The sequence below is a fragment of the Euprymna scolopes genome, chromosome 26 (assembly GCF_053919585.1).
Source record: "Euprymna scolopes isolate OS-2025 chromosome 26, ASM5391958v1, whole genome shotgun sequence".
In the NCBI taxonomy this organism is placed as follows: domain Eukaryota; kingdom Metazoa; phylum Mollusca; class Cephalopoda; order Sepiida; family Sepiolidae; genus Euprymna; species Euprymna scolopes.
The window spans coordinates 75,496,210-75,515,288 of record NC_136507.1 but is presented as its reverse complement, the minus strand read 5'-3'; the positions used below and the strand labels follow the sequence as shown (position 1 = coordinate 75,515,288).

At 31.0% G+C, this 19,079-nt stretch overlaps 1 protein-coding gene across 2 annotated transcripts in view; it reads right to left on the bottom strand.

The window, feature by feature from the left end:
• Positions 1-19,079, bottom strand: part of LOC145248190 (lysine-specific histone demethylase 1A-like) — an 86,606-nt gene that overhangs the window by 22,625 nt on the left and 44,902 nt on the right. For both annotated transcript variants that reach the window (XM_080110052.1, XM_080110053.1), the window contains exons 3-11: positions 18,540-18,685; positions 15,554-15,632; positions 12,737-12,829; positions 11,508-11,614; positions 8,943-9,024; positions 8,529-8,623; positions 7,513-7,655; positions 5,507-5,597; positions 511-645 (exon numbers count right to left, since the gene is read on the bottom strand). In XM_080110052.1, coding sequence (XP_079966178.1) covers positions 511-645; positions 5,507-5,597; positions 7,513-7,655; positions 8,529-8,623; positions 8,943-9,024; positions 11,508-11,614; positions 12,737-12,829; positions 15,554-15,632; positions 18,540-18,685 — 971 coding nt within the window. The remainder of the gene's footprint in view (positions 1-510; positions 646-5,506; positions 5,598-7,512; positions 7,656-8,528; positions 8,624-8,942; positions 9,025-11,507; positions 11,615-12,736; positions 12,830-15,553; positions 15,633-18,539; positions 18,686-19,079) is intronic.

The following is a 19,079-nucleotide window of genomic DNA, read 5'->3' as shown; positions in this document are numbered from 1 at the left end:
AAATGTTATCAAAGGCCAGATAAGTTACTCTTTTACCTATCTGGTTTTTAATGTTTTTACTCACTTTAAAACATTTTAAAAATGGCTGCTACTGGACTTTTTATTTTTATCTTAATCTTTTTATTTTTCCGACTAATAAAATAAATAAAATCAACTGTTCATTTTTTTACTAAAATATTTTGCATTTAACAAGTTAAGTAAAACAAATAAAACATTGTTGTTAGGTAAAAAAAATTTCAATGTTAAATGCTTTGCTTTGGTAAATTTACGCGTTTCCTTTCATATGCCCGATGTTTCATAGTTCACAATTTTGATTTACCAGGTGATTTCAGCCATTATTTTTTTTCACACGCTATTAGTCAAAATAGCCAAAAATTGATTTGCCAACTATATCTAAACAAGCACCAAAAGATTTAATAACAAAAAAAAAAAAAAAAAAAAAAAAAAAAAAAAAAAAAAAAAAAACGAAAGGAGTTTCAGATAGAAACATGCTGTGCATCCATGACTCACCTTGCATGCAGCATTGAGATCTCTCAGTTTGCTTTTGACTAAAAACTCAGCAGTGATATCTCGGGGTGTCTTCACTTCAGAGGCTGCCTTCCACTGTCGAAGTAAGTCTTGTACTTTTTCTTTGCATTCTAGCATCTGAAAAACAGGTTTATATAAGAGTGGCCAATAATGAATAGAGCAAGATATACCTTTTTTTATTTATTTATATAAGCGTTATTATATCGCAACACTACTCATGACACCATGTTATAGTTATTATAAAGTTGCTTGGGTGTTTGGAGGTGTGTGTTGAGCAAAAAAAAAAAAAAAAAAGTTGTAGTAGGCAAGCAGGCTTGAACCCATGACGCAAAGGCGGAAAAGAAAGTGGAGGTGTGTGGAAGAGTGTTCATTGAGGAAAAAAAAAAAAATTGCGAGCGCAAAAAAAAAAAAAATAGGAGTAATAAGCAGGCTCGAACCCATACTATGAAGGAGGAAAAGAATGTAGAAAAAAAAAAAAAAAAAAACTTTACGTCTTTGTTGTTGCACCCATCACCAAACCGGAAGATACATACGTTTAAATTAAGGCTAGTCAATCGAAAACAAGGGATGACTTTCGAAAATATCGGCAAAAAAAAAGCGATCTCTCCTTGTAGAAAAGTACCCAGTTGAGAGTGAAGGAATTAGCCAATTTTTCTATATTTGTCATCCGAAGGGTTGAACTTTGGAACAAGACGGATCTCGTGAAAATCCGTTGCCTCTGTCAAAAGTTTTAGACAGACATACATACATCTAAACAGACAGATGAGATTTATATTACAGATAACTAAAGACCCCTTCAGGCAATAATAGTCTTTCACTTTAAAAATTCATTTTTGTAATGGAATAGAAGTTACAAAAATAAGTTTCAGAAAATACATTTGGAAGATCATGTGATATGGTGAAATTCAGAAAAAGTGAAAAGAAAGGAAAAAAGAGGAAGAATAAAATAAAAAGAATACACGAGTATATGTGGGGGTCGGAGTATGATGCTTTTCTTTTTCTCCCTCTGTTGGCACAGAAATGGCCAATTAAATATTGATCAATCGAACAGATCCAAGGTTGAGCAGCAATTGATGTGTTTGGAGTGTGGATATTTATTCCATCTGTGTTTATAAGATAAGATTTCTTACTTAGCATACTTACTGTTTTTATTAAAAGTTATGAATATAATTTTCTAAAAAATATATAGAAGTAATCTATATATCTATAAAAGTGAAAATGCCTTTGTGTGTGTGTGTGTATATTTCCCTACCAAAGAACTGTCAATTTTCAGTCTACAGACTCGAGATTTGACATAAGGAGTATTGAGATTTGGGAAAATCTTTTTAATAGGGTTTTGGTCAGAAATTTTTCTGTCAAGAGGTCAAAATTCAATGACTTGACCTTTGAAAACTCTACCAAACTCCTCTGCCAATTTTGGGTCTAAACACTTGAAATTTTAGATGTAGGTTACCTGGACAGGAGTCAAACTTTAATGTATATAGATATACATACATATGCACATAAAGTTATGAACAGTACATAGGGCCCAAGCAAAGCCGAGCTGAACTGCTAGTACCAGCATAAAATAGCAATCACAATTTGCAGTTGCCATTTTGCTGATAGTAATAATTTGAATAAGAACTAATAAAAAACAATCTGTCATTTCTGGACTTATACACTCATTGACGATGATAGAAAAATATATGCAGCGGGTTATAAAAAATATTTCGTTTATTTTTGGAAATATAAGCTTTGTTTTTAGTGACAGATTGACAAATCTAATGGTGGTGGTGGTGGTGTGAAAGAAGAATGTGTTGCTAGCACCTCATGTCGCTGTCTCTTCTCTGTATCTCTTTATTTGACCCAGATGACAATGACATTCCAATCATTATTGTTTCTAAAAATGTCGTCACTCACCGACCAGGGATTTTGTGTCCTGAAATTTGACTTCGCTTTGATGTCATCTCCCGGTCCTTGCATCCAAACTTGTGACTGATATTTTGTTTGCCGTCACTCTCGGGGATCTAGTTATACAAGAGTATATATATATATATATATATATATATATATATATATATATATATATATATAAATAAAAATTACAATTAAATTTACCAAAATGATCCAAGATGGTAAAATTAAAGTATATTATAAATATTAAAGAATTAATATTTATAAAGTTATCTCAGCCAGATGTAAAAGCTCGATAAAACCAAATAGGAAATAGAGCTTATAATATGAGCAAACAATTAATAAAACATGTTAAAAAACACTTTGAAATGAGTTAAAAACATATTTAATCTGAAAAGGAAACACTAGATAAGTGGATAGTCCTTAATCCGCAGAGTTTCGAAGAAATACTTTCCTTCTTATCAGAGGGTAGGAATTAGCAAAATGCGGGATTGGATTTTGCATGCAAAAGTATTTGATGAAATAACAAGTAAGTCAAAGATCTTACTTGAAAACAAAAAAAGTGAAGCAGAGAGAATATGGTGAAGAAAAGGTAAATTCATGTGTAATCACCTTTTTCTTCACCATATTCCTTCTGCTTCACCTTTTTTTTGTTTTCAAATAAGATCTTTGACTTACTTGTTGTTTAATCAAATACTTTTGCATGCAAAATCCGATCCCGCATTTTGCTAATTCCTACCCTCTGATGAGAAGGAAAGTATTTCTTTGAAACTCCGCGGATTAAGGACTATCCACTTATCTAGTGTTTCCTTTGCAGATTAAATATGTTTTTAACTCATTACAAAGTGTTTTTTAACATGTTTTATTAACTGTTTGCTCGTATATATATATATATATATATATATATATATATATATATATATATATATATATTGAATAAATACTATACATTAAGTTGTAATCTTCCGTATTGTTAACCCCTGCAAGTTGAGTTTCCAGTATAAAATATAGAAATCTGAAGACTTAAAATAATAAAGTAATGATGATATCTATAATATAAATCTCACCTGTCTGTTTAAATGTATGTATGTATGTCTATCTAAAACTTTCGACAGAGGCCACATATTTTCACGAGATCAGTATTGTTTTGAACCTTCGGACGACAAATATCGAAAAATTGGCTAAAAACATTAATTCCTTCACCTTCAACTGGGCACTTTTCTACAGGGAAGATTTGCTTTTTTTGTCGATATTTTTGTAAGTCATACCCTCTTTTCGATTGACTAGCCTTAATTTAAACATTTGTCCCTTCCGGTTTGGCGATGGACGCAACAGCAAAGATGTCATGTTTTTTTTTCTCCTTCACGGTACGGACTTAAGCCTACCTATCTACTACCACTTTTTTTTTTTTTTTTGCTCAACACACCTCCAAACACTCGGGCAACGCCGGGAACCCAGGCTAGTTAGTAATAAAACTGATATTATATTAAAGACAATAGTATTAATAATTATAATAATATTCATAACACTAATAGTAATAACAGTGGTAACAAATTAAAATTAAAAATTTTAGGAGGATTTAAAAACTTAGTGTATGCAAGAAAAATATAGAGAACAGAATAATATGAAATGTAAAATAAAACATATGATATAAAACACATACGTAGATTAAAACATGCTGCTGCCATTACGAAATAAGAACTCAAACAACACTCTGGAAATACCATTTCTGTTTAATGTCTTGACTTTCTTGTCAGCTAAATATTTATTTATATAAACTTAAACATCTATATTTATATACTAGCAGGGAGACCCGGCATTGCCCAAGATTGAATGAGGATCAATGAATGTTCCACACTTCCAATACTTTTATTGCCGTTGAAATCATTCATTCGTCAATCAAATCAATTCATTACCTGCTCTAGTCAAGAACTCATTGTGGTGCACCGAGAGGAAGCTCATATGCCTTTCTGCAGTGATTTAGTCTACAATACATTGTAGTCTACATTGCACTTTAAAGAACCCACTGTTGATTTAATAAAATTATTTTTTATATAATTACTTGAATTAACGTTTAAAATTCAAAAGTCAAGTATCATGGTTTAATTGTGATCTAAACAGAAACATTTATTTCGAATGTATCCCTGTCTTAAAGAACTACTATTGACTTTATACATTGGACCTTTCTGCTTGTATTTTGATAAATCTTCTCAAATTCACTTGTGATGTTGGGCTGTGTTAACTTCAGTTAAAATCATACTGTTCCTTCTTTAATGAGATTTTGATTATCGATACTTATTGGAGGAATTTCGATACAAAACTTATCTAAGAACATTTCCAGACACGTAATGTACACTTGAATGAACTTACAAAAAAAAAAAAAAAAAAAAAAAAAAAAAAAAATCAGCCCAAAAGTAGCTTTTATATATATATATATATATATATATATATATATATATACACACACACACACACTAGCAGAGAGGCCCAACGTTGTTCGGGATTGAAGGAGGATCAAATTTTCCACCTTCCATCAAAATCCGTGAAATTTGCCAATTTTTTCATCAAATCGATTGATTCCCTTCCTAACTAGAGAAGGGAATGTAGAGAATTGGGACCACTATCATGGAGAATTTTATACATGATTTAAATTTCATTAAATCTCTATCGTCTGTGAAATTAAGAGAAGGTGGAAACCATTCATGAAAATTCAGATACCCCTGAGGTTTGTTAAATTCTAATCCCAGGTATTAAGACAGCAATCAATATTCCACAAATTTCAGTTCATTTTAAAGGGTTTTTAGGCAGTATGTAGGCACAACATTCCATTTGAAAATTCAAATTTGTTTTTTGCATTAATTTAGTCATTAGATATCAATTAAATAAGATTCACTGAATTTCAATATTTTTTCGAATACAAATAATTTAATGGATTTGATTCTTGTCCAAAATTACCCTTATATTAAAAAAAGAAGAAAAAAGGAAAAATCTGTATGTTGTACATTTTTTTAAGCGATTAATGGGAATTCATAGTCATTACAACAAAAACCTCACAAGTTTGAATTCTGATTGACCTATTTCTTACCGCTGTTTGATTTTTCTTTAGTTTATCTTGCAATTCAGTGATGTTTCGTTGATGTTCACATTGTTTTTCTTTAACATGTTTCTCTTGTAATCTGCAATCAGGCACAAAAAAAAAAAGAAAATGGATTATTTCTTCAATACTTTGCTTTAAAAGGATATTAAGAAATAACAGATAAAAAGCAAACAAAATATAAAGGCAACTAAAAAATTAAAACAACAAAAATTAAAACAGCAAAAAAAAATTAAAACTAATTTAAATTAAATCCGTATCCATTGTTTATTGCATGGGTGTAGAAATTTGTTAAATAATATTAAACAAAAATGTCATTATCCGTCTCCCCTGTTTCTTAAAGTAAGATTTATAGTAGTTTATTTTTTTAAAATTTACCGAAAGTCATTTTATTTGTTCAAAACCAAATTGTCTAATTATTGTAGAATCTTTTCATATGTAAATAATATGTTTATAAAATGGTCTTTTCTGCGAAAATAAATTGTCCAAAAAAGAAGACAAAAAATATTGTCCACCAGAAAAATATTTTCTTTTTCTGTCTGTCTCTGTGTCTCTCTCTCTCTATATATATAATTTGTTTATGTTAGACATTTTATCTTCACTGTTCAAAAACTTTCTCAAAAGATTTGAAGAAAAACTAATCGAGAAAATCTTTGAATAATAAAGATGAAATGAACATATTTTCAGTTTTCCTTAAGTTGGATTATTAATTAATAATTTCCACTTTGCTCCTACAATTTCAATAAGAGATTGACCACACTTTCAAAACAAATCTTTCCCTCTTATTTCAATTTTTTTCATTTTCACTTTTCATCTCACGTAGGCTTGAAGCAGGTGGGAGGATAAATTTTAGAATCCTTTTCTTTCTCCGACCACTGGACAGATCCAACAATCCCTCCTTCTGGAGCTCTCCCTTTTAACTCAGAAGCATCCCGAGTCTTGTGGAAAACACTTAAATGCCAAAGAACGAGACTGGGGTAATCAAAAGTTGCTATGAGTAGACAGGACTACAAAACCGACCCAACTATCTGTGAATGTGGAGAAGTAGACCATATGATACAACACTGCCTCATCTGCCCAACTGGTGCAGCTTGAAAGATCTTGCAGAGTACAACAAGAATGTAAAGGGTTGTATAAAAGAGTGGAAAAATGTCATATGACCTGCAAAGAAAATTAAGTTCTGCTAAAAAAAATAAACTGGAGAGTTCAAATTGTAACAAGGGAGGTAATTATTTTCTGAAAACTGAAAATTAATTTAGCAAAACTCAATTTTCATTGTCTTTGAAAACCATTTTCATTAATAATTAATTTTCTACCTTATCATTTTTCGCAATTTTTGGATATGCTCATTACTGCAACATGACAAGTAGATACCATTGGTTCCACTTGAAATTCAGTATTTCGATTTTTACTATTATAACAAAGAAGTGCTATGTTAACTTGTTAGTTATCTACCTTGCTTGTTATTGATTATTAATATTATTAATTGGAAATGCAAAGATGGAGGTTTGTGTGATTGGAGTTATGTGAACAATAAAGTAACACAAAGGATATTGATTAGTTTAACCTGGAAAAAATGCCCTATTGTCAAAAAAAAAATCTATATAAAAATTTGAAGAGACAAAACTTTTTGTTCACCATTACATAGAATGTTGTATAAAATGTTTTCATAAAAATTTAAAAAGGAAGAGACAAAGAAAGAGAAGGGAAAGAAAAAAGGAAAGAAAGGGAAAGAAAAATATAAAGGAAATAATAAACGAAAAGGAAATAAACGAAAAGGAAATAATAAACGAAAAGGAAAGAAAAACAAAAGGAAGGAAAAACGAAAGGAAGGAAAAAAAAAACGAAAGGAAAAATGAAAGGAAAGAGGAAAAGGAAAGAAAAGAGGAAAAGGAAAGAAAAGAGGAAAAGGAAAGAAAAGAAAAAGGAAAGAAAAGAAAAATAGAAAAGAAAAAGAAACAAAAAGACAAAAAGAAAAAAGAAAGTGACATACTAACTTGATAACAGCTTCCAAAGACTGACCCAGAGATAATGGCTTGTTATTAATGAAATTGCAATCTAACTGATGTGAAAGAAAAGATGTGGCTTCTAACAGACGGTTAAATTCTCTTTCGACCATTTCGTCCTTATCTTTAGGAACCTAAAAAAATAAAAAATAAAATAATTTCAAAAGAACAAAATCAAAACTCCAAAAAATAACTTATGCAACGCTAATACTGAAGTTGAAATGTTCCTCTTTATAAAAAAAAGATAAACTGACCGTCTTTTGTATATCCACAATTGAATTGCTAATTTCAACAATTTAGAAAAAAAAAAAAAATAATAATTTTTTGTATCCTAACGTTTTGTTCCATTTTGAAGTTCATTCAAATGAAGTTGCAAAAATTAAAATATTAAGGTTGCTGTATCCTAATTTAAAGATTATGTGATGATTGACATTTGCTGAGGTAAAAACAAAAGAATTTACATGTTTCATAAATTTAAATAAACTCCAAGGGAATTAAAAAGTAGAAAACAAAAAGCAAAAGTAGAATGTAAAAGAAACAGTGAAACAAAAGAAACAGTGAAACTAAACGAGTGCAAAAAATGGACAGTGAAAACAAAAATAAAAGAACACCGAGTGAAAAAAAATAAAAAATAAATTAAAAATAAAATTTTTTAGTGCTTATTTAGAATTACACGTATTTGAAAAACAAAAATATGGAAAAATCTATGTATGTTCTCATTATAGAACAAAGATATATTCCAAAAATCAAGTAAATTGATCAAGTAGGGTTTTTTTTTTAAACAAAGAAACTCAAATTTTTATGACGAAGCAAGATGGATTTTGGATCAGCCATGTTTTTCATCCAGCATAAATAAGGAAGAGACAATTCAAACTATCCAAGATAAAAATCACCTAAAAAAAACTACATAATTTTTTAGAAATAAGTGTAATTCTAAAAAAAAAAAAAAAAAAAAAAAAAAAAACACCATTTTTTTGTTTTCAAGGGAATTTAAAAAGTCCACTTACTGTTGCACCATTGCTTTCATAAAGTGGGCATTTTTGTTTGATCTTATGAAGCTCCATGTTGATCTGTCGGCTGCACACAGTAATTGGGTTGCCTCCTACAAGAGAAAAACCACACCACATACCAAATTAAAGGTTTTCCTATGAATCACAGACAAAATATCTAAGAATAGATCGAAAATACCACAGTAAAAAAAATTCTTTCTTTTTTGGATTACAGTAAGAATTTTCCTAATTAAATCAGTGAAAAGACAAAAAAATGTGTTAAAATAAAGAAATATAAACCACAAAAGGAAATATCGAAAATCTTGAAGTGTGAATATACGATGTAACAATTTCATTTGTTTAACATAAGTTTATATGTCAAGATCTTCCCAAGGGGAAATAATAAAATTCAAGTCAACATGTTTTGCTCACCTAAACCTGTTACAACCATTGCTCCTAAATCGGCAACATAATTGCCTTTACGGAATGTAGCCACTCGGCCTCCAACACGATCCTGAATGAGAAAAGCAAACATTTTAGTTCATTAACAAAATGGGTGCATAGTGATCTCATCGACTCATTAGAAATCACTAAAAATATAGGTCCTGGATATGACTTTAAACTATATCCATGGTGAGGCCCCAGCTTGCGGGCTTCGGGGAGTGTGGGACCACCCTTTAATTACCATTGCTCCCAGGTCCACACTGACCCCGAGTGGTAGTACTTGTAAGGGTCCCAACTATGGGTTAAATAGAAACCGACGTGAAAACAACAAATATATTCTATTAAAAAATTTTTCTTCAAAATTACTGGATTCGGCATTAAATAACCTGAAAAGGGTTGATATGCCGTAAAGCAACCCACCAACCAACCAATCGTAGTATACATTAAAAGTTCCTTGTGTGGGTGTGTGTAAGAATTTGCCTTAAGGTAAACCCCTGTTGAGGCGTAGACGTGATTCGGGTGTCACTCACGTTGGAGGTCCGAATCGAAGGAAAATGCGTGTTGTCAGCTCCATGTCTCAAATGGGAAGGAAAAAAAAAAGGGAGGAAATGGAGAGCACCACCTGTTGGGCAAAGCGGAGGTTACCACAAGGGCGGCAACCGATGCGTTGTTTAAAAGGTGTATGCATGGATGCATGTGCGGTTTGCCTAAATGCATGTTAGATTAAAAGGCATGTTCTTATACAGGTTACATTGACTGAAACCTTGCAAGAATAACGTAGAATATGAGAACATTATTTATATTTTTAGTTGGTTGTTTTTGTTTTACGGCATATCAACTCTTTTCAGGTTATTTAATGCTGAATCCAGTAATTTTGAAGAAAAATTTTTCAATAGAATATTTTTTTTTTTCAAGTCGGTTTCTATTTAACCCATAGTTGGGACCCTAACAGGTACTACCACTCCAGGTCAGAGTGGACCTGGGAGCAAAGAGGTGGCTCCACACACACACACTTCAACAAACATTTCCGAATTTCATAAATATGCGTATCATACAACAACAATTAAATTCATGCATGATACATATTCACATACACACGTGTACACAAAACACTCTCTTAATGTTCTCACCCTCTCTAGTTAAATATATATATATATATATATATGTAACTTGACTCTTACGTTATCCTTCTTAACGTTATTCTTTTTAACGTCTTAAATGTACCTGTAAAACATACTTTTCATTATTTATTGTTTTTATTACACTGTCCTACCAACGACGACCTTCAACTATCCAACACGCAGCCTATCCCAGTAACCGGTTTATACACGCAACCTATTCCAGTAACCAGATTCTACACACGGTCTACAAAGAGAGGATCCAGCTATACAACCGGTAATAACGAAATTGTACCCAGGTCCCCCCATACCTGCAACCTTCTTTATGTGTGCCTTGTCGAATTTGAGAAATCTATATGAAATTTTGAACCGAACCCTTTATTTAAGTCACTGGGGTGATTATTTTCATTTTGTCAGTTATGACCATGTATAAGTTTTAAGTAATTTTTAATTATATTCTTATAACCTGAAAAGATGGACCCATTTCATAATGGATAAAGTATTAAAGCTTTATGATCTGGTTGAACCAATTCGTTTAGTCGTAACTAAATGAATATAACAGTATATAAATAAAGTGGGAATTGATTCAAACACGCCTTGTACGTATTAGTTCAGTATCTGGGTAGATGCCAGATATTTCCAGATTGCAACTGTCAATTGCTTACATTCGGGATGCTGCCATCCAAAATTAACAATAAATATTTTTTTTAATCATCACTGGTACACCAGCACAAGGAAAAATTGCAGCAATATATTTGTTCACGGACATTTTTTTCTTGTGCTCATGTACAGGTTAATGTAACTTATTTTTTGAGCCAAATAAACTTTTTTTACATTAAGTAAAAACACTAAAAACCTATCCAGCTAGATAGAAGAGTAACTTATCTTACCTTTGGTAACATTTATTTATTTTTTTTTTTTACATGGGGATCACCACTTATCAAGGCCCAGAAGCCACTCGGGGATAAGGGTTATTTTGCGTACAATAATCAATGGGATAATATCGTAGTAATAGTTGGTATTGGAGATTTGATAAAGTGTCTTACTTAAGGGGGCGATTTTGATCTTTTGACCACGTTTTTTTTTAATCTTTGGATTGTAAGACAAACCCTAAAATTTAATATTATCGATCCATCATTTTCTATTTTGAAATCATGAGTTGTAATATTTTATCGAAATCATATATTACAGTTACCTCCCCTGGATGTTAAGAGCTCTTCAAAATTGACAAATATAAAATTTGTATTTATTTTTCTATTTTGTAATTTTGGGAAATTTTAGAAATTTCAACATTAAATGTAACCACATAATAGTGATTTTACCAAAAATGCATTTAGAAATAAAATTATACTGTACAAGCACCAAAACTTCTTCAAAGCTTTATTTTTAAAAATGTATCTAAGGAAAAAGAAGAAATACAAGATGTGGCACTTACTCGAGCTTCTAGAATTGTTACATCCATGCCAAAAGATATCAACTGCCTTGCTGCGGTTAAGCCAGCCATGCCAGCTCCAATGATGACCACACGGCCATGCTTCTTAACTACAAGTAGACATCAATATTTTTTTTACAACACAAATAAGTAATAATTCAACCAAATTTAATTACGGCATTAATTTAATGAAATTTTTATCTATTATATAAAGGAAAAACATCTGTAAAACATCTGTATCTATGCAGGTCTTGCTAAGACTGGAAAAATATTCAGCAAGCATCTACAAAGTTCGCATTTTTTTTTTTTTTTTTTTTTTAAACCTTCAAAAAACATCTAAAATTTAGAAAAATAAAATGTACATGTATCTTAATATCACCAAGTAAAGAGAAGTAATTGAATTTTTTTTTTAGAATCATTTCCCTTAAACCAACTAGAGATTTGTGTGAGTGTGTATATGTCCTCAGAGAGAGGAAGAGACTAAATGAAGAAGTAAGAGTGGGCAGAGAGGAGGAAAATGGGAGAGGGTGAAAGAGAGAGAAATATAATTTGTTACACTTTTTACCCCAGGCAAGGCCGGGTAGCTCTGCTAGTTATCCAATTATAATGAACCTTTTTTAATTTAATCAGATACCAACGTTTCTACGGCATAATTTTGGGAATACTTTATACAATATAGAGAAGTCCAACTACAACTTTGGTCCATCCTTACATTATAAGGTGGAGGTATGATTTTATTTTAAGTTTGTAAATAAATATTTAACATACCCCTCCCCCACTTCTTTTTCCCTACATTAAAACTGACCTTGTGGGGAGCCAAGTAAATAATTTTTATTTTCTAATATTTGTTTCGTTTATTATGAAAAGTTTTGTAAAAATCATATTTTAAAATGTTATTTTGTTTGTACATTTTGCTTTTAAAAAGTTTGTAACTTTTTAACTAAAATTTATTTAATTTTTTATCCCCAAAATACTAAACGTTTCTTTGTAAACAGATCTGAAATATCAACTAGAAGTAAAAAAAAAAAAAAAAAAAAAAAAGAAAATGGTGTAAACCTAGTGTTCATTTCAGATTTTTGAGTGCCTCAGATATAATTGATCCATTAAGTCACTTTGCCCATGTATATTGCTTGTTTATAACAAATTCAGTACAAATAATTCATCTGAACATATTCTAACACAAACACACTAAAGGACTTTAGAAACGGAGAAAAAAATGTATACATATTTACCTGGTAATGGTTTGAGTCGTTTAAAAACACCAAAATTTATGTAACCATATCGGTCAAGATATGCATGAATTCTCATCACTAATGGGCCATCACCTGCAAATGTAGTGAATATTTTTTTTTTTATTTGATGTTGAAATAAATATTGAAAAAAAAAATAAAATAAATAAAATAAAAAAAAAATATGTTCAAAAGTAATGTATAACAAATTGACTGGTGGCAATGTAAGGGTCATCAGCTAAAGTAAAAAAAAAAATTGTAGCAATAAAATAATTTCATATTTTAATATTACAATATACAGTGTAAAAATGTACTCACACTTTAAATGACGATAAAACTTATTTGTAAACATGAAATAGCTTTGAATATAAAAGACAAATGCAGTTGAAGAATCATGTTCACAGATATTCAAGTTGATGACCATTATTGTCCAGATAACGTTGATAACAGTTAAAGTGCGAGTACGTTTTTTGAAACACCCTGTATTTTCAAATTATGTCTATTGAATGTTGCTGAAACCTATGGAAATTCATAGGCATTACGACAAATTTAATAAGTATGAATTATTGGTGCTTGTTGCTGTACATTTCTATCAGATAAATCTCCGCATTTCATGTTTAAAAAAGAATGTGTCCTCTATAGTATCAGACCTCCAGAAACAGAAATCACTTTTTCCATTGCTTTCAATAAAATAGATGTACTAAGACTAAAGTCGACATCAGGACTGCCAGCAACCACTGTAAAAGAGTAATAAAGAATGCGAGATGATTGTATGCTCAGTCCGTGAAGTCCAAAGTAGCTGAGTAACAGCTTGGTTCCCACCAGTTTTGGCGAATAACAAACAAGTTCCTGAACAGAAGTGTATGCTCTATCCCAACCATCATCAATGGGCCTGAAGTAATCTCGTCAGCATCAGACAAAGCCAAACTCTTTGGCAAGAACTTTGCAGCTAATTATACCCTATGCGATCCGGGCTGTCACATCCTAAGATACTTCGTAGACATTTACACTGACTACACTACCATCTATGACAACACTTCAAAGGCCATAAATGACGAAGATCTGATACTCTCTCCTCTGATCTTGAGCATATCATGCAATGAGGAAAGAGGTAGCTGGTTAATTTTGATGCATCTAAAATCAAGCTTCTATTTTTCCATCATCAATGCTCTGAACCCCCACCTCCTTTCACAAGTTTCTTGGTTTGACCGTTACTCCTGATCTGAAATGGAGCATTTACATCAAATCTGTTGCTAATGTCGCTGGAAAAATGGTTGGATCATTCTACCGCTCCAATAGATATCTCACTATAGATGCAATCCTCCATCTGCATAAGAGCCAAGAATGGCTTACAATAGAATACTGTAGCCACATCTGGGCAGGAGCTGCTAGAAGCACCTTATTCTGCCTTGACACTTGTCTAGCTGAAACCACTATCAATAATTTCTTCCACTCTTTATCCGTGCCTAAACCTAAACGTGGATTCCATGAACAAAGCTTTCTTAGAACTGAATGCCTGTGTAGCTCTCTTCCGTTTGCCTACTTTCCAGCTGACTACAACCTGGTTGTCTTCAAGTCCAACATAAACAAGTTCTTGATGAGTGGTCCCCTTAAGTAATCCAATTTACCAAATTTTCACTATTAACGATTACTACGATATTATCTCATTGTGCACTCATTAACCCTTATCCTCGAGTGGCCTCTGGGTCTTGATAAGTGGCGACTCCTTTGTAAAAAAAAAAAAAAGCCAACAAATTGATTTTTTAAATATACTGTTTTAAGCAAATACTACATATTTAATTTTCATGCCGAAACTAGTAATATACCCCAAAATTATGAGAATTCATTGAGTAGAATTACTATTGTATTTTTATTTAAAAAAAAAAAAAGAAAAAAAAAGTATCACTATAGACAACCAATATTGCCACCATAATACAAGTAATCTAAAATATTTGTTTTGGAGTTATGTCCCCTGCATGTAGACTCCTACTGTCTACATTATAACGTCTAAGAAAAATACGATTTTACCCAATTTTCTATAAAAATGACCTAACTTTCTATTCTATTTTTTGTAATTTTTGGATATATTACTATTTTTAGGATGGCAATTAAGTACGTATTATTGTTTTTGCTTAAAATGATATATTAAAAAAAAAAAAAAAAAAAAAAAAAAAAAAAAAATCGATTTATCGGCTATGTTAACAAGCACCAAATTATTGTTGAGTTATCTCTCTTTGTCTCATCCAACATTCAGAAAAAAGATGGCAAGAAATAGTCACTCTCCATATACTCAAAAAATTTAATTTTCTTTAAAAATAAAACCACTTAATAAATTTACGTGATTTTTGGAATGTGATATTTTCATCTCGCCACGAGTATGTACATCATACAGATTTTTATTTATTTATTAATTTTTTTAATATAAGGAGAATTCTGGACAAGAACCCTACTTTGCAAAGTCACAAACATCAAGCAGGTGACATCAGCACATTTCATCTGACAGAAACTTCAGGGGAATACAAATCATAAAATTTTGTAATTCCCTTTGTAACCCCCCCCCCTGGTGGGTGTATTTTATTAGATTAGTAGCAGATAAATTACAGTGTATTTCTTCAATATAAAGCATCGTTATGAAAATAAAACTTTACAGATTATATTCATATTTGTCAAGGGAAACAATTATAATAGAAATGCAAATTTAAAGAAATAAAGTCGACTTTTTGTCAAATTAACATTGATTTGAAAAATAAATAAAAAACAAAGTCAAACATAGAAAAACCCAATACACAAATAAAAACTAAAAATCAAATAAGAACTTACTGTTGTAAGGTGGTTCAATTTGAGGAAGACAATTCTCTACGGTTATTTGCAATTTTGGATTTTCTAACCACAATTGAAGCTGAAATCAAGAAATTATTTATATAATAAAATTAGAAGTCGATTTCTAAAAACTGTCTAACACATGCCAACCTGTAAGAATGGACGTTAAACCAAATATGATGAATACAATAAAATTGTCAAACCTATGTCTGTGACGATTCACAAATAAACATGAAAGTTTTTAAAATTTTGTTTTAACGTATGTATATTATAATTTTAAACAATTTTAACATGACAAAATGAAACTTCACAAAACAAGAAAATATATCTTTGAATCCATCTTTATTTTTAGAAGAGTTTTTAATGGGTAGCTAATCTGCACAAGTCCTGGAGATGAAAAAGAATTTTCAATGGGTAGCTAATCTGTACAAGTTCTGGAGATGAGTTTTTGATGGATAGCTGATCTGTATAAGTCTTGAACTTTAAAAATTTGCAGACAAGAAAAAAAAGAGCAAAAAACTTTCGTGTGAACATGAAAAATTATCTGCAGGAATAGATCCAGTATATTTATGGAGTGACTCCACTTTCTGATTGGTTGCTAGCAAAACGTGGCTCTATTTGATTGGTCAGTTCCTATCGAAAGTGTCTATAACCTTCCAATTTTCTTTAATAAGACCCTTTCATTATATAAAAAAATATTGTAACACATATAACATACAATGTAAAACAAAACCAAACTCATTTCCTTTACAAATTTTGGTTTCGAATTCATAACTTTTATAATTAAATTTACTTTGAAAAATAGTTGTCAGGTTTATATTAGAAACAATACTAATATTTCAGTCAGCTGCTACTAAGGTTTCCATCCGTCTGAATATACACGGATTTGGTTGTTTGGACATTTTGTTTTGTGGTACACCAACCTTTTGAGTTATTCAATGTTGAATCCACTAATTTGGGAAAAAGTTCTTTATCTCATCAAATCTTTATTCATGGTGGTTGTTTTGTTGCTTTGTAGAAGAAAATTGTTTTTGTTTTGGATTTGCAGAACATGATTAAGTTTTGTGAAGTGAAAAGAAAAAAATCAATAACATCAATGCTTGATGTATTTTAGGTTAGACGTGATATGGTAGCACCTATTGTATATATACTGAATTATCTCCCTTAGTATTATGAAGAGAGTGCCAAAAGTAATGCTTCCTATTTTTTTTTTTCATTCTTCTTGAATGAATCAGAAGGGATTGCAAATTGCATTGTTCTGAACATGCATTCATGACCGAAAAGTTTCATCTCTCTGTTGCAGATATTGATGGTGTGAGACCAAGAAAATAAACTTGTCATGGATGTGTGTCAGAAGCAGAGATGCATCGTTCAATTCCTGGCAAAAGTGCATAGAGAATAGTTGTAACTATGTAGAAAAATAAATTCTGGCGCACAAAAGATTGCTTGTGTTCAGTAAGAAAAAAAGAGGTTTTACTTTTGTGACAACCCTCAGTACTTGTACAGTTTAATCAAGACATTAAAAAAAATGGAAATATTGAGGAAAAAAAAAAAAAAGGTTATATTGTACGTATCCGTTATGGAATGAAGATCTCCGAGAAGAAAATTTCACTTAATTTCATCAAGTAGCTTTTTTTTTTTTCTTACAGCAAAAAAAAAAAAAAAAAAAAAAAAAAAAAAAACAATTTGTTATGATACCGAGCAAAAGGTTTGATTTTTAGGAAGAAAAGCTAGTATTAAAGATGGGGAGGAAGTGTCTGTGATTTGAACCAAGTTATCTCCCCGTGGCGTGTTAAAAAAAATTCAAAGATGTCTACCTTCAACGTGCTGTCATAAAAACGTGTTTTTCTACTGTAAAAAAAAAAAAAAAAAAAAACTACTCGATCTTTGAATGTGAAATTCAGTCCAAACCGGACACATAATATAACCTTTTTTTTTTTTTTTGATATTTTCATTTTTTAATGTCTTGATTAAACTGTACAAGTGCCCAACCCTAATATGTACAAGAATAGTTATTGTTACGTACAACAACAATTGTTAACAAAACAAGAGAAAGTAAGGAAGTCAAAGAGAACATCTCAATGTATTTCTTTCCTTTTTAATTCCATCATCTTTTAATCCATCACAAGTTATGTCCTGTAATCTGGGTATGCGGGGCAAGATACGAATCAGACGTCTGATAATATATTTTTCTTTTTTATGGAAATCACTCCTGCCAAGGCATGAAGCGATTTGATGTAAGAAGCTAAGAAGAAGAAAAAAATTTACTTCAGGGTCCAAAACTTTCCAATGATAAGTAATAGATGGAATAGTTTGACCCAGAAAACAGCAGTTATTCCCTCTTTGTCAGAAACATTGCTAAGAGAATGTGAAAACTAAAGGGCAAAATAATGGAAGTGAAAATTACAAGACATATTTCTGACCAAGCGAAAAATCTTCCCTCTGCTGATTATAAAGATTGAAAACTTTAGGCATATGGCGATGTGGAGCATCATTGATCATGTTTTTTTTTTGTTTTTTTTTTTTTAAATAGAGTGAATTCTAAACAAGAACCCCAAATTATTATGTATTAGAATACAAAGAACCAACTATTTATATAATTACTTTTACATTTCTGATGAGGATTGATTGTTCATATTATTTGCATTTTTTGGACTACTGTTTTCATCTTTAATGTTATTTTCACAACATTTTGGTCAAAGTAACCTCCGACCTTCTTCAAGTGTATTTTGCTAAACTAGAACGGAACGAGAGCATGCTACGCCTGCAGATTAAATAAAGAGTTTTAATTGAAATTCTGTGCAGATTCGAGTTTGACAAGATGCACTTAAGAGGCCAGAGGTCACATTGACCAAAACATGAAAATAACACTCAAGATGAGAACAGTAGACTGAAGAATCCAAATAATATGAATAATTACCTTTTAGAAAAATTTTGTTGTAAATTCTATATAATAACTAAAAATATGAAAAAAATCCCCACGTACCAATCGGTTACGAATGTAAAGAAAAATTTTCTGTGCTGTTGGTGGGCCTTGTAGAATATCAGGAAAGCAAGCTGTTTCTTGGGAAGTAATTTTGTCATAGGGCAGTCGGCTCTGGAAGGCAGCACCTTCTAATCCTGAAATTGCAACTTTAAAAGACGTCTCTAAATTATACATGGCTGAAAACATAAGCAAAATTCTTGGAAAAAGATGCAGGGGGGGGGGATTCCCAGGTCAAGTGATTTTTTTTTTAATGCATTTAGATTTAATGCACCATAGATATTATTTAAAGCTCCGAGACAACTTCATGCCTGCATTTTTCTCACAGCAACATAACTTTGAAAATTACACATTAAAATTAAATTATTAATTATTCATCAAAACCACAACTACTATACCATAAAAGACATGATTTGAAATCAAATTTTTAAAAAAATTCATAAAAATCCACCAGAATGCATTGTTTTTTTTTCTAATCAATATTCTAAATCTGTATAATTATCCTGTCTTCGACGATCAAGCAATTACATCTTTTAAACAAGG